A 15203-nucleotide genomic window follows, 5' to 3' on the forward strand; every position below is an offset into this window, starting at 1 on the left:
GCATAATTTTTCAATAGGTGAATGTTTGAGCTCATTTGTTGTCTTCATTTTATAAAGTAATTTATCCTTTACTTCATCATTTTTCTAAGTAAGTAAGATTCCCATAAAGCGTTCCTAAGCAGCAACATAAGAATTAAAGGGCACCCGAAAACAGGTGCAACCAACATGGGGGGCTTCATTAAGTAAGATTTTATACTTTTAAGCATTTTGTCACAAGCTTCGTCCCACTCAGGAGACTAAACGGTTGACAATGGCCCGCTAGATTTGAATAACCTCCAAAGATATGCTAGCTTTCCATGCAAGCTCTTAAGCTCATGGATGTTTCGTGGTCCTGCATTCTCAAAATGGCATCAAGTCTTTGCTTGCTTAATTTCTATGTCTCGCTAGCAGATGATGAACCCAAGAAAATTCCTGGATGTAACTCCGAATGCACATTTACAAGGGTTCATTTTTAGCTGGTATCTCCTCAAATGCTCAAAAACCTTCCTCAAGTCATGAAAATGATCCCCTCGCATCTTTCACTTCACAACCAAGTCGTCAACTTAGCAATTCAACATTCTTGTGGAACATGAAGATCTTTTACATAGCCCTTTAATATGTGGCACCAAAATTCTTTAGCCCAAAAGGCATGATTTTCTAGCAATATATACATTTGGGAGTGCGAAATGTTGTGAATTCTTCATCCACTGGTGCCATACGTATTTGGTTGTATACAGATGATCCATCCATGAAAGGAAAAGTTTCATGACCTATAGTGGTGTATATCATTAGTTCAGCAATTGGTAATGAAAAATCATCTTTAGGACATGCATTATTCAAGGCCTTGAAGTCAACATATACTCGAATTTGCCTGTTCTTCTTTCTTACAGAGACGATGCTGGAAAGCCAAATAGGATACTTGACCTCTCAAATGAAATTGACGTCGATGAGTTTGTTCACTTTGTCTTCAACCAATGCGATTAACTTAGGTTGAAATATACGCTAGCCTTATTTAATAAGACGAGCTCCTTTTCTTACTGATAAGTAGTGCATAGCTACTTTTGGGTCTAACCTAGGCAATCCTACGCAGAACCATGTAAACACATCTTTTAAATTCATAGAGTAGTACGATATAATCTTCCTCTTCTTTCGATGGTGGCTTTAACACCCTCCTCAAGTTCTAATGGACCGTCTTCAGGCGTTTTCTTTTTCAATCTCACCATCTTCAATTAAGGTGATATGGAAAGCTTGGGCAACATCTCTTCAGCACCATTGCCAATGTAATCAGACGATGCTACACTCTCCCTATCATCCTCATCATCATATTGTACTTGCGTGAAGATCGTGGTTTGCGATTTAGCCTTCAAAGCCCTATCACACAATATAGCTAAAATTGTTTGGTGCCTCTTTCTGGAATGGATCAAATTTCTAAGTTTTGTTGTATGCAAAGACTTGATGTTTTTCTTCTAACGTGGGGCCACCTTAAACATGCCTTTCTTTCGATGTATCATTCTTTTACATGGCTCCAGTCTATTGAAGACAGATTGTTCGGTGGTTGTTCCATGCACCATTCTTCTATGGGGGCCAAGTATATTGAAAACAAATTCTCGTGGATTTTCTTCTATCTTGCCATCTTCAGTGGAAGAGAACCCTTTGGTGGCATAATTGTTGCTGACTCTCTTTACGGCAATAGGGATAGGTTTGGGAAGAGTAAAGCCCAAGCCTATTCGAGAATCTTAAATTGCATGTCCCTTTTTCTTTAGCATTACTTAGGTAACATTAAGTCTATGTAGTTTCTTTTTTATGGCTTTGGGGGGGAAGTTTTCCAAGGCTTAGTTTTTCTTTTGGGTTGTGTCCGGCTTTAACAAGAAGTTTAAAGGCTTTAGGATCGAATCATTTTCATCTATGGCCAAACCTCATATATTCTTTCTTCTTTTGGATTGAGGGCATAAATCCTTTGAGTGACGGCTTAGATGGCTAATTCATGTTGATATGAGAAAATGGTGAAGTTAGATTCTTTGATAATTCGACTTCAGTGGTGGATGAATCATTCTTTCTCACATTTTGCTCACCATATAACTTTGGCTCTTTGGAGGGCGGAGCCTTTTTTTTCTTTTTTAGCATCCTCAATATAATTCTTAGTATCTGCAAATCGTGACTCAACTTTGGAAAAAGGTTTGCTATCACCAAGTACCTTTTTTACTATACCATCACGGCAATATTTGAAGCATTGATGCTATGTAGATGGGACAAAGTCATTTTCATGTAACCAGGGATGATCGAGAAGCATGTTATAAGAAGTTTTGCGTCTATAACATGAAATAGTGTAGTCGACACCATGTCGTCCATTATCAATTGCATCCTTATAAGCCCAACAACCCTGTCCTCCTTGATTGAAACATTGGATCATAAGAAGGTTGTCTGAGAGTTCATCCATAGGAATTTTCAATTCTTTCAAAGTTCGCATAGGTAAGATATTAACTGCATAGCCTCCACCGATTAAAATCATATTCACCTTTTGTTCACGTACATATCCAGCAATGAACAAAGGACAATTATGAGGCTTAGATGCAAGCAACAAATCTTCAACCATGAAAGTAATTATGGTCATACACTCATCAATGTTAGAGGAATTTTCTTTTCTTAGTAGTGTATCCTCATTGATTGAAGTATTATTCCCATGTGTGGTGTTGCATGAAGCATTATTGTTATCCAATGATCCACGATTGATTGTAGTAATATTTTTGTCATAGTATTTTTCTCAAGAGAGATTTTACCTTGGCGAGCCAGTTACATAACTTTATCCTTGAATATGAAGCAATCTTGTTTCGAATGCCCAACCAACGGTGGTATTTGCAATGTTTTGGATCATCCATCCATTTGGCTTATTCAGGTCGCTTGATTTTGAGCAGATCGATAAGATTAGCTTCCAACAAATCGTCAAATACCCTAGAGACATTGGAATTAAGGAACGGGTATTGTCTAGCTTGCATTTCTTTCAAAGTTAGTTTCCTTGCGGTTCCTTGAAAGGAGCATTATTCTTTTGGACAACTTGTCTTTTGTCATGCTTTTGAGCTTGAAAGATGCTACATTCACGTTAATTGATTCCTTGTCTGGAGCTTCTAGAAAGAGCTCGCCCCCTTTCTTTACTTCTTATTTTTCATTGGTTCTGCGAAGCTCCTGAATAGGTGGTCCGTTAACCCCACTCGCTGTCGTGCTCAACACCATATCATGGGATAGGGTAGCTAATTCTTTGAAATATTTGGGTAGGATTCCTTGGAGAATATACCTAAGGCCGTAATGCATCCTTTGGACGAACATCTCAATGGTGGAAGTTTCGGATAATCGATCATTGTAGTTGAAACTCAAATTCCTCCACCTATTGACATAGTCGATAATTGGTTCATCCTTACATTAGCGGGAATTTCGTAAGCTTAATCATGTTGATATTACATCTAGTGTTGCAGAAATAATTTAAAATTCTTGCTCTAGTTGTTCCCGTCATCAATTGAGCCAGTATTTAAGTTAGTATACCAATCAAATTCATTTTATTTCAGTGGTTGGACAAACTGCTTGACTAAACGATCTCCATATGTTCCAGCATTGTTGCATGTTTCGACAAAGTGAGCCATGTGCTGCTTAGGATTGCCCTTACCTACCCCCTATCACATGGTTAGGATTAATTGGCCAATGCCATTTCAGTAATTCGTCATATCCATATTAATTTTGTAAGTCGATGTTTTCTTTTTTCTTTGACTTTTTTCTTCTTCAACACCTTCCTTTCCAAAAATGTCAACCTTTCCTTTTCTTTTTTGACTTTTTTCCTTCTTCAGTATCTTCATTTTCTAGAATGACGACCTTTCCTTTCCTGGGTTGATTATTTCCTTCATCAACAAAATGATGCGACTTGCACTTAATTGGGCCCCCATTGTGCGAGATATTGTCCGCTCTGACTTCATATGAGTCTCACGAGTCTTAAAAATGCGTCTCGCTGGGGATGGGGGCTTGGGGCTTATAAGCCACTCAAATTCCTCACCTGCAACTAATGTGGGATGTTTGTCTACATTATCAGCCTTCCAGACGAGGGGCATGGGTGGGGTACATGGCCTTGCTTCCACATATGGCACAAAATAATGCAGCTTGCGACTCAATCGGTGCCCCGCTGCGCTAGGTATCATCCAATTTAGCTTCGTATGAGCCTCACCAGTTTGTCCTAAAAAGACTTCTCTCTATGTAGAGGAGGTCTTGGAGCCTATAAGCCACTCAAACTCATCGTCTGCATCCAATGTGGAACACTTGCCTACGTCGATATAAGTAAATTTTATTTATTTTTATACAAAAGCAATGTATATTTATCATATTATTAATACAAGAAGTAATATTAATATATACTGGAATCCAGTAGCACTATAATGGTCAAAGGATCTTTCATGAAAATCCTAAGATCAAAGGATGACTAACCTGCAAAATATGGTTAGCACTCTGATTTTTAACTCACTAATTTATTTAACTAGATAAATAAATAAATAACTTGAAATATTGTGAGACTAGTGGTTGAATTTGATGACAAAGGGATTAAAGTCGTGTCGAGTGCAAAAGTATTCTAAAAGGTAGCTGAAAATTGAGAAAGAATCGAGTGCGGGAGTACAAGACACTTGTTCTCCATGTGATTGATAAAGGTTTTTTTTTTATAGGCAGTCGTAGAGCAAGATCCGGGAGGTAGTTGGAGACAAGTCATATTCTATTCAAAAGTTGTACATGTTAGCTAACTAATAAAAGAATCAGATTGAGATTTTGACTTATCAGAACGAAGATGTGATATTTGAATGAGTCTTGCTCAGTCCATTTAAGAATTTTGAGAATCCATTTACCTGCTGCTTGACAAGTGAACTTCAGTCAGTTTAAATGAAATTAATTGAAGATTTTTTGATGTGATGTGTCTTGTGATGTCGAGTGTATATGTGATATGTCGTCCTTGCTATATGCTAAGTCATCTTGCTGGATTGAGTTTATATTTTGGTTTATCAAGTTGTAAGAATAAACAGGTTATGGGCTTGACACCTTGCTCGTTGGTGAACAACATTTGACCAACTAGACTAATTAATGGGGCCCATATCCTTAGCTTTGAATTTGAAAAAAAAATTATTTAAGGGGCATCAAATATAATATTGAGAATAAATATACTTTTGTTATAGAATTATGTAACTTAATTAAAGCGTTCAAACATTAGTAACTAATTTATTTGTTTATTATAAATATTTTCTTCTTTAATTAAATTATTTTAGTTATTTTTCATTTTAACTTCTAAAAGAAATAGGTAAATTTAGACCTCACCGTTCATAATATAGACCTCAACGCACCCGATCCATAAACCGCAATCAAACGTACGACGCGCTCAATCCCCGCCGCACACTCTCCGTAGGGTTTATACGCTCTTTCCACTCCATAGCCGACAGCAAGAACAACAAACCCTTCTCCTCCTCCTCTTTCTCATTCACACACACTAACACCCCGGTGTGTGAAATCCTGGGGAAGAAATTCAGAAGAAAGACCGATTGAAACTTATGTTTGTACGTTTGTGAGGTGAACTTGGCGGTGGATTTTATTCTTTCTGATTTATCTATGGGGGAGGCGGCGCCAATTGTTTCGGGACTGGACTCCGATTCGGCGTTGTTTCATCGGAGGATCGAGTTTCACACAGCGAGGAAGCCGTTCAATGGGTTTGGGAACAATGGTAGTAATGGGTTTAAGCTGGTGACTTTGAATCCTAATTCCGAGGCCCATAAAGCTTCCGGGTCCGGAAAGAAGTGTGATAAGCCGGAGCTTCCTGAGATTGGATTGGATCCCGAGCTCAGCTTTGAGATTTCTTTCCGCAGAATTGTGAGTTTTTTTATTTTATTTTTTTATGTCTAAAAACTGTCTTATTTATATTTTCTGTTTGGATAATCTTTTTTCTTTATAAGTTTATGTCAGATATACTTTGATTTTTATCTAGTCTTCTAAGTCTGGAGCTCATTACTGCATATCTCATCTGCAACAGCTCTTACCTTTTATTCCCTGGCGGTTTTTCTTTTTTGCAAACTTTTTCAATGGTTGATTGAAAAGTTTTTATTTCTTAACTGTTTATTTTATAGAAAATGAGGAATTTTTTGTTAGATTTTATTAATTTTATTATTATCGTTATTGTTATTACTAGTATTACTCTAGAGTTTTTTGGCCTTTTCTTTTGTTTTTTTCCAGTATCATTTCTGTTGTTTTGGTTGAATTATCTTGATGACCTATATTAAGAAGTTGGTGCTTTTATAAGGTTTGCAAAATAAAAAGAATAGTCTGCTTGTATCTTAGTTTGAGGACACCAGATTAGAAACCTAAAGAGGGTGTTTGATATGCAGTAGAACTTGTTTAGCAAAGAGTGGTCGACCTTGTTAGGAAACCAGTTGTAGGAAAGCCACTATACATTTGGTTGCTTTATTCACTTGACTGTGGATTGCCTTTATCATATTGAGCTGAAATTCTCAGCTTCTCAGCTTTTTAACTTTTGTTTGGTTGGATATGGTTTCCCATCAGGCTTTTGATCACATATTTTATCTTCTTCTCATTTGTTAGTTGACAAATAATGATTGGTAAGTTTGTAAAGTTCGGTTAGTGTGTGGATATGGTACATTTGGTTACCCTGGTAATCATGTACAAAGTCGAGTTCCTAGTGCTGCACCCCATTAAGGAAAGGGAAAGCAACTTAAATCACGTGGGTTCTTTTGCTTTCAGGGATAAAAATCTTCTTTGCTCTTTATTAGAGCTACAAAATAGTATTTTGTCTTCAATTGGTTTGATTTTTCTTGTTTCGTTCTTTCTCTCTCTTTCTCTCAATTTATCTATTTGTATTATTTTGAGATACTATGGCCTTCCTATTCCATATTGTGTTTTCTAGTTTTATCAAGTTTGGATACCTGCTTCACTTGATTGTATCTCAGGAATCCAAACCGGGAAATATATTCCCCGGCAGATAACTTGTTGATGTTAGTTTTCTGGGAGAGACAAAATAAATCAGCTGACTTTTTTTATGTGATTTGGTGATCTATTGTGGGTTTCATTTGATTGTGCTGATGGCTTCAACTAATATATTGATTTTGTGTGCTGTGAGACCCTCAGGCTTTTCTATTTGTTTGAGGTAATGAAATAGCATGATTATGGAACTCACACTGTTGTTTCAGGGTGCCGGCTTACGCAATCTTGGAAATACTTGTTTCCTTAACTCAGTACTGCAATGTCTGACTTATACTGAACCATTAGCGGCTTATTTACAAAGTGGCAAGCATCAAAGTTCTTGTGAGTATCTCCCTACTTCCTCTCTTCCTCTTCTCAGTTTCCTTTTTAGTTAGATTCAAAAGTAAATTGCCTAGTCTATTTGCTATTGTGTTTTATATACCTTGCACGATGCATTTTTTATGATGGTGGTATTTTTATATTTGGTTTATGTCCATGTCTTTCATTACTGGATTTGTGACATAGGGGCCTACTAAGTGATAAATGACTTCTAAAGTTAATTGTGGAGTAGAATGATTTTTTTTGGAGTTCCTTTTTGTTTTTTGAATTTGGTTTTGAAAGATCAAAATATCATTGCTTGCTAGTATTCTTAAGAACCGTCTGGAACGTAATAACAGTATGTGCTCCTCTTTAGAAATAGTTCAATGTCTCAAAACTCAAAGGAGCATGCTTCCCATTTCTAAGTGAGGCTCTGACGGGCAATCTTTTCTGAACATGCTTGAGAAAAGCTCCACAATGGCACAAACCTCATACTATATGTTGTCTCATAGTAGTCAGTGGCGCACAATGGCGCCAAGGGCTCCTGGAGCCAGGGCGCACGCGCGGCGCGCGCCTTTTCGAATGCTGGCGCAAATTTAAGAAATAATCTATATATTTATATAATTAGTATTATTTTGACTAGATTAATGTATAAGGAGTTAAATAAGACATATAAAACAACAAATTCAACATAACAAAACTTTATATAATTAAAATGACCAATGTTGAACCATTGAAGGATAGCAAAAGTCTTAAAGATTCAAATAAATCCTAAATAGTTTATCAAAAAACAAATAAGCCTAAATCTAATCATCTGATTCTACTAGATAAAATCCTAAATAGTTTATCAAAAAACAAATAAGCCTAAATCTAATCATCTGATTCTACTAGATAATCTTCAATCGGCATAATTAGAGCTTGTACTGCTATACATGCCAAAGATTACACTTCATGAATTTAGATAAAAAGTCGTACGTAAATAAACAGTGGACAACAGCGGCACACTACTATGGAAGAGAAGAAGAAGATGCATTGTTGAGGAAGAAGAGAGAACTGTTTGTTGAGGAAGAAGAGAGAAAAATAACGGCAGAGAGTGGAGAAAAGTTACCCATGCATGCAAAGTATTTAATTTGCTGAAATTCCTTTTTTATTTAGGGTTTTTTTATTCATGGGCCTGGGCAGCCCAGCCAGCAGCCAGGCCGCCCAGGCCCCTCTTCGTCTTGGCGAAGCCTGGGCAGCACTGAAATGGCACCCAGGTGCGCGCTATGACGACGCCATGGAGAAGGCGTGCACCATGAGCGCCGTATGGCGTGAGCTCTGCGCCTCTCGCGCCATGCTGAAGAGGGCCTGGGCGGCCGGCTGCTGGCTAGGTTGCTTAAGCCCATGAAATTAAAAAAAAAAAAAAAAGAAACCCTAATTATAAAGGAATTTCAGCAAATTATAGTACTTTGCATGCATGGGTAACTATCATTCTTGACTCTTCTTTACTCAGTTCTCTCTTCTTCCTCTGCCAATGCATCTTCTTCTCTTCTTCTTCTCTTCCATAGTAATCTGCCATTGCTGGTCACTGTTTACTTATGGTATGACTTTCTTTCTAAATTCATGAAGTGTAAATCTTTGGCCTGTACAACAGTACAAGCTCTAATTATGCCGATTGAATCATTGAATTTGATGTGATTTTATTAATGTTTGAGTGCTTTAGTTGTTCTGGTAGTGTTTTCTTTTTGGGATGATTAATTACAATATTTTATTGTATGTTTATGTCGGTATTTATTGTAGACTGATAGACTTCCACATTCACATTATCAAAGCTAAGAGCATACAAAGTTTTATATGTCTCATTTAACTACTTATAAATTAATCTAGTCAAAATAATACTAATTATATAAATATATGATTATTTCTTATATTTGCGCCATCCTTTGAAAAGGCGCGCGCCGCACCGTGCACTGTGCGCCATGGCTCCAAGAGCCCTTGGCGCCATTGTGCGCCGTGCACCACTGACTACTATGCTTTGACTACAGTTGTTGTAATGTTATATAAACTTAGCTGGTCTAGTTTGCTGCATGTGTCATAGTGATGCTCTAGCACTTGGTTCAGCGCTCGAAAAGGAGGGATATGAAAATTGTCCAAGAGTTGTGATTGTGGAGAATGATGACTCCATAGCCTTAAACTTGTTGGTGTACTTTGTGAGCTTGATGCAGTGTAATACCTTTATTAATCCCTGTATTCTGCCATTTTCTTTCCGTTCCCCCACATGTACAAGCGCATATTAAAAGTGATTTCTGTTTCTTTTGTTCCCTGAAAATTGGTGCATGTGAAATCACCTGCCCATATATCAAACTTACGTGGTCATATTATTAGAAGCGCAAAACGAATCGCGTGGACTTGAAAACTTGCTATAAAGCATTTCCTTCAAATTTTCAGTTGCTAGATGTGTGCTTTTCCAACTCACTGCATGTGCTTAGTTTAGGCTGGCTTTTTATAAGTTGAAATTATGATCTTATTCTATTCTGATCATCCTTTTGTGTTTTGTGAAGGTCGTACTGCTGGCTTTTGTGCTCTATGTGCAATCCAGAAACACGTAAGCCGTGCTCTGCAATCAACCGGGAGAATTCTAGAGCCTAAAGATCTTGTTTCAAACTTGCGCTGTATCCTAGGTGCTGTTATTTATTTAAAAAACCTGATGATTTTGTTTATTGATTCTGATTTTGGCAACGCCCCCAGTATCTACACTTTTGGTTAGCAGCTTGTTTCTTGTGTTCTTTGGTTTGAAATAAAATAATGAATATCTCGTGACAGTTTTAGTCTGCCGTGGTTTGCTCGATTTTTTACCAAAATAGAATGGTGTTTTAGCTTCTTCTCACAGTATAGGAGTTGTTAGATGCTAATCTTAGCTGTTCCTTACCCTTTATTGGTCTGTTCTTTTGCTTCCTCTCCTTGTGTCAACCTATCTAAGAGATTAAGATAATGCAATTAACCATACCCTTTTATGCATACCAAAATGTACTTTTCTGGAATTCCTTTTCATGGAAATCTTGCTACTAGTCCCTTTATTCTTGCAAATTCTAGAAGCATTTTATATCTTAATACTGATTTAATTCTTGGAGCATTATATATATCTATACATACGTTAAATCCATTTGTGGTTTATTTTTTATATTCTGTCAAAGTTGGAAACCTTGATCAAGATATTAGGCATATCTAGGAACTTTCGAAATGCCAGGCAAGAAGATGCTCATGAGTATATGGTGAATTTGCTGGAATCAATGCACAAATGCTGCTTACCATCTGGTTTGCCCAGTGAATCACCTAGTGCTTATGAGAAAAGTTTAGTCCACAAGATATTTGGCGGTCGCTTAAGGAGTCAGGTAATTTAGTGGCTGTCATAAATATGGAAATTAGTAAGATAAATTATTTGGAGGTTCTCTGCCCTGGTTATGCTCAATTTAAGGACCTCTGTCTTTCAGCTTTTCTATTTGTTGTGCAAATGACATCTGTTGTTTCTTCTAGGTGAAATGCATGCAATGCTCCTTCTGCTCCAATAAATTTGATCCTTTCTTGGATTTGAGTCTGGAAATAGTGAAAGCAGACTCGTTACGTAAGGCACTTGCTCATTTTACGGCTAAAGAGCAGTTAGATGGAGGTGCTAAGCAGTATCAGTGTCAGCAATGCAAACAGAAAGTTAAGGCTCTGAAGCAGCTAACAGTTCACAAGGCACCCTATGTACTTACTGTTCACCTTAAGCGATTCGGTTCACATCTACCAGGGCAAAAGATTGATAAGAAAATTGCTTTTGAACCTACCTTGGACTTGAAACCTTATGTAACTGGCCCCTATGTAAGTTTCACTTTTTCATATTGTTTTCGGGTTGAGTGTAGTTATAGAGGTTTCAGTTCATTTTATTATCGTATTTTTCTACCACCTGCTGCTGCTCATCCTCTTTGCTCAGTTATTTTCTTTTATAGAGGCTTCAACTTGAAATGTTTGGTTTTTTCCTCTTCCCCCTTTCCGGTTATGTTCAATTATAGAGGCTTCAATTTTGATATATTCATGATACTTTTCTCTACCTTCTTCTCTGCTTCTGCTATAAGGGGTCTAGTTATTGTTTACGACTCTTGTGTTTTGTCTGGTTACAGTTTATAGAAATGTGTCTGGTTTTTCTTGACATCCATGCTTTACAACTCAAATGCTGCTTGCTTTGATTATGATCCCTATATTTGCTGTCTATTTGACATTTGCAGTCTCTGTATTATAATAACTGCAGGATGGGGATCTGAAATACACTCTCTATGGTGTTCTTGTTCATGCGGGTTGGAGCACTCATTCTGGCCACTACTACTGCTTTGTCCGCACATCAAGTGGCATGTGGTATTCCCTTGATGACAATCAGGTATGCGGAAATATTGGTTGCAAATTGTTAAGTTCCTTAAAAGCAGGCACATCAATAGTTCGTCTTCTAATTTAACTTGTCAATTTGAAACGGACTTTTCAAGCAATTACATATTATTTAAATGGATGAAAATGCAAACATTTTTAACCCTAATCCGTGCAGTAACATTATTTGCAGTTCCTATTTCAGTTTAAGGATTGTTTATACTGCTTTAAATTTTTTTCATTTGTGAATCTGGTTTAGATGCAAGCCCCTACTATTCTGCTTGGTTGAAAATTTTGTGAGTTCCTAACTATGACATTTAACAGGTCATCCAAGTTAACGAGAGGAAAGTTCTGGAACAGAAGGCCTATATGTTGTTTTATGTTCGAGATAGGAGAAGTTTCCCAACAAAGAAACCTGTTGATGTTGTGCATAAAGAGAAGATCGTTATGAATGCAGTTGGAAATGCTGCATATTCAAAATTCAATCTGGAGTTAAGAGAAAAAAGTCAAAATGGCTCAATCGAGAAAAAGTTAGATGGTTCTTTTTCTGCTCCTTTATCTGCGAAAGATGCACAAGTCACCACTACGCCAAGGGAGATCCCTTTGAAGAAAATATCTTCTCAGAATGCAGATGGCAAAATGGATGAACAGGACCATTCTACTATTGATGTTAATTCTGTGGGCCGTAAGGGAGAGTCATGTTCAACTGTTGGGTACTCTGGTTGTACTGCTGCCAAAGATGTTTCCCGCAACAACAGCTTCACTGTTACGCCAGATAAAAAGCCATCTGTGGGCCTTTTCCCCGACTGCAATGTGCCGCAAGATTCACTTAAGAAAAAGGGATCAAGTGATGTAGTCATTCCATCCGCATGCTACAATGACAATCCCAAGGGAAATCCAAGTGAATCAACTCAGAAGCCACCAAACAGCAGTATCCTCTACTCATCATCTGGAGACACATGCAAAATGGATGGCACCAATTCTGAAATGGTAATTGCTCCGGAAACGTGTTCCAACATGGTCTTTCCTAGCTTCTTGTATGATGTTACTCTTTTTCTTTACTTTGTTGCGATATAAGGTAGAAATAGTAATCTGGCTTGTTTTTACATTCAGCATGATGGTAAGATCATGCCAATGGCGGTGATTGCGGAAGCATGGAATAAAGTGAGCCATGAGAAATCATCAAAGCAGAACATAAATGGCGAGAGTCAGGTACCTCTTTCCTCTTCTTGCATGAAACCATACCTGCATTATGAGCACTTGTTTGTCAGTTCACTAACTATGTTCTTTTCAAGATTGGAGTGGCCCCTAGGAAGACTGGTGATAAGGAAACTCGTGGAGATGGGCACAGGATGAGAGGTGTCAGATCCAAGTTATCACTCTCACCAGCCACAGGAGAGCACTTTTGTCTTGGGATTGCTGAGACCAAAAGACCCGAACTGAAAGTGAAAAGAAAGCTGTTCAAGTATCAGGTTGCCGCCATGTCTCTCAGCTCCAACATTATATTTGGTGCACATTTTTGCATGAGAAAGAAAACTCACAAGCAAAGGAAGCGTAGTTCTCAGCGGAAGAACTCTCCCACTTGGAAACATGTCTTGGGTGGGAATGACTTACCATCAGATCTTGGGCCATCTGTTTCTGATGCATCATTACCAACTCACTCTCAGAAAAAGAAAGCAGAACGTGGTTCAGATGTTGACAATCAGAATTTAAGCGTTAAAAACACTGGTGGCAAAGGTCAAATATCAGGTAATGGTATCAATAATGAATTTAGAGAGAGAGTTGTTCGAGATGGCACCACACTTTCAGCTGAAAAGCAGCCACCAGTAAGGCAATCTGCTGCTGAAGAACCTGGAGATTCTGAAGGTTACACATGGGAAATGAGGCAGACTGGTCTGATGAGCATACTTACTCGAGGCTTAGAAGAGACAACTGGTAAGCAATATGTCAAATGACCATTTACCAACTTGATGACATTGTCCATCCGCAGTTGGTCATTTCTTCCTTCCTGATGTTTGTTTGCTTGACTGCAGTTGCTCGCTGGGATGACATGGATGTTTCAGTTTCAGACAACTCAGAAGCAAGGGAAGCAAGGGCAACCCAAATCGGATACATTGGCGATGAATGGTGAGCGTCCACTTCATAATACTGATTGCATTGGCAATAGAAAGATTCCTGGTGGCAGATTATGATCGAACTTGGTTGCTATCATTGGGCTATTTATTGTTTTTCCTATAGTAAAATATCACCTGACATACAGCTTGCTGAGCAATGAAGAAATATTTTACAAGAACTTGGAAAAGGATGTTGGAGACAAAGTTGTTCTAAGGGATTAATAGTCCTTGGGCCAATTGGAGGAGGTTCTCCTGGATATATAGACTGAAGGAAACTTTTTAGCTAATCACATAACTAACTGGAGATACCGATTGAGGCGGTTTTGGAACACTAACATATACTTACTAGTTTCTGAATTTGGCTTCCATCAAGATGATTGCCAAGTAAAGGTTGATATATATTCTGCAAGTTTGCAGGTTTCGAGTGATATTGTGTCCATTTGATTTTAGTTGGATCAGTTATAGTTGTTTGGATTTGAAAGGTTTTAAGCGGCATGAATTGCAAAAATCTTCATATCTTTATCAGATACCATGAGTTGTTCACTTATCATTTTTGTCAACATGTATTGGTTCTAACATATCTTGGTGACAGGGATGAGGAATATGACAGAGGAAAGAGGAAGAAGGTAAGGAGCTCAAATATTAGCTTCGGTGGACCGAATTTATTCCAAGAAATCGCCACGAAAAATTCAAAAAGAAAGAGAGGGAAATTGGACAGATCGAGCTTTAAAAGCCAACCATTTAGGATATGATGGTGATGGAGCATTGGGCATGTTGCGATGTTCCAAGACAAGAATCTCAATCCTCGTTAATTCCTCAGCCGGTTGCTATGAGTTTGTTGGTACAAGGCTTCAGATATGAGTTTTGTTATAGTTCCTCCTCGTAATCGAGTTTTTCCTTATTTTTAATTTTATTCTTTTCTTGCTTATGGCCTCATTTTGAGAAGAGAGGCAGGCTGCCAGAGGCTATAGTTTGAAGTGAATTTGGAAGACATGAGCTATGATCAGTGTAGTGTATCAACCCTTACAGATTGTTCAGTTTACAAAATTCCCTCACACAGTCCGTTTTCCTTTTAGGAAGTTCGTCATTTTGCTTTGCATGAATTGATATGAAAAGCTATTCATGTAACTTGTGCACATGTATATATATAGATGTATGTATGCCTGTATATTTGCTAAATAATTAAAAAGAAATATAAATATAATACAGTGAGAAATATGTGTATTTTGGTTGATGTGAGAATATTTTATGTATATAAAAAAAGTGAGCATAACATTAAGAAAAGTAAAAACAAAAGAGAGAGAGAGAGAATAAGCTGATTTTAAGTGAGGTAATATTGTTTTTTGAGTTAATTTATTTTTTTTAAAAAATTATAACCTTCAAATTTATACAATTTAGGAATTGTATATTCTTCACAGTTTTTCAATTTAA

The 15203-nt window shown here is 37.5% G+C and overlaps 1 protein-coding gene across 1 annotated transcript; it reads left to right on the forward strand.

Moving 5' to 3' along the window:
* On the forward strand, positions 5348–14864 carry LOC105162937 (ubiquitin carboxyl-terminal hydrolase 23). The gene is made up of 11 exons (XM_011081113.2): positions 5348–5859; positions 7191–7305; positions 9822–9932; positions 10480–10652; positions 10795–11121; positions 11549–11674; positions 11983–12648; positions 12772–12870; positions 12954–13593; positions 13692–13785; positions 14365–14864. The coding sequence occupies exons 1-11, from the start codon at positions 5602–5604 to the stop codon at positions 14522–14524; spliced, it is 2769 nt and encodes a 922-aa protein (XP_011079415.1). The 5' UTR covers positions 5348–5601; the 3' UTR covers positions 14525–14864.

The sequence above is a fragment of the Sesamum indicum genome, linkage group LG5 (genome assembly GCF_000512975.1).
Source record: "Sesamum indicum cultivar Zhongzhi No. 13 linkage group LG5, S_indicum_v1.0, whole genome shotgun sequence".
NCBI lineage: Eukaryota > Viridiplantae > Streptophyta > Magnoliopsida > Lamiales > Pedaliaceae > Sesamum > Sesamum indicum.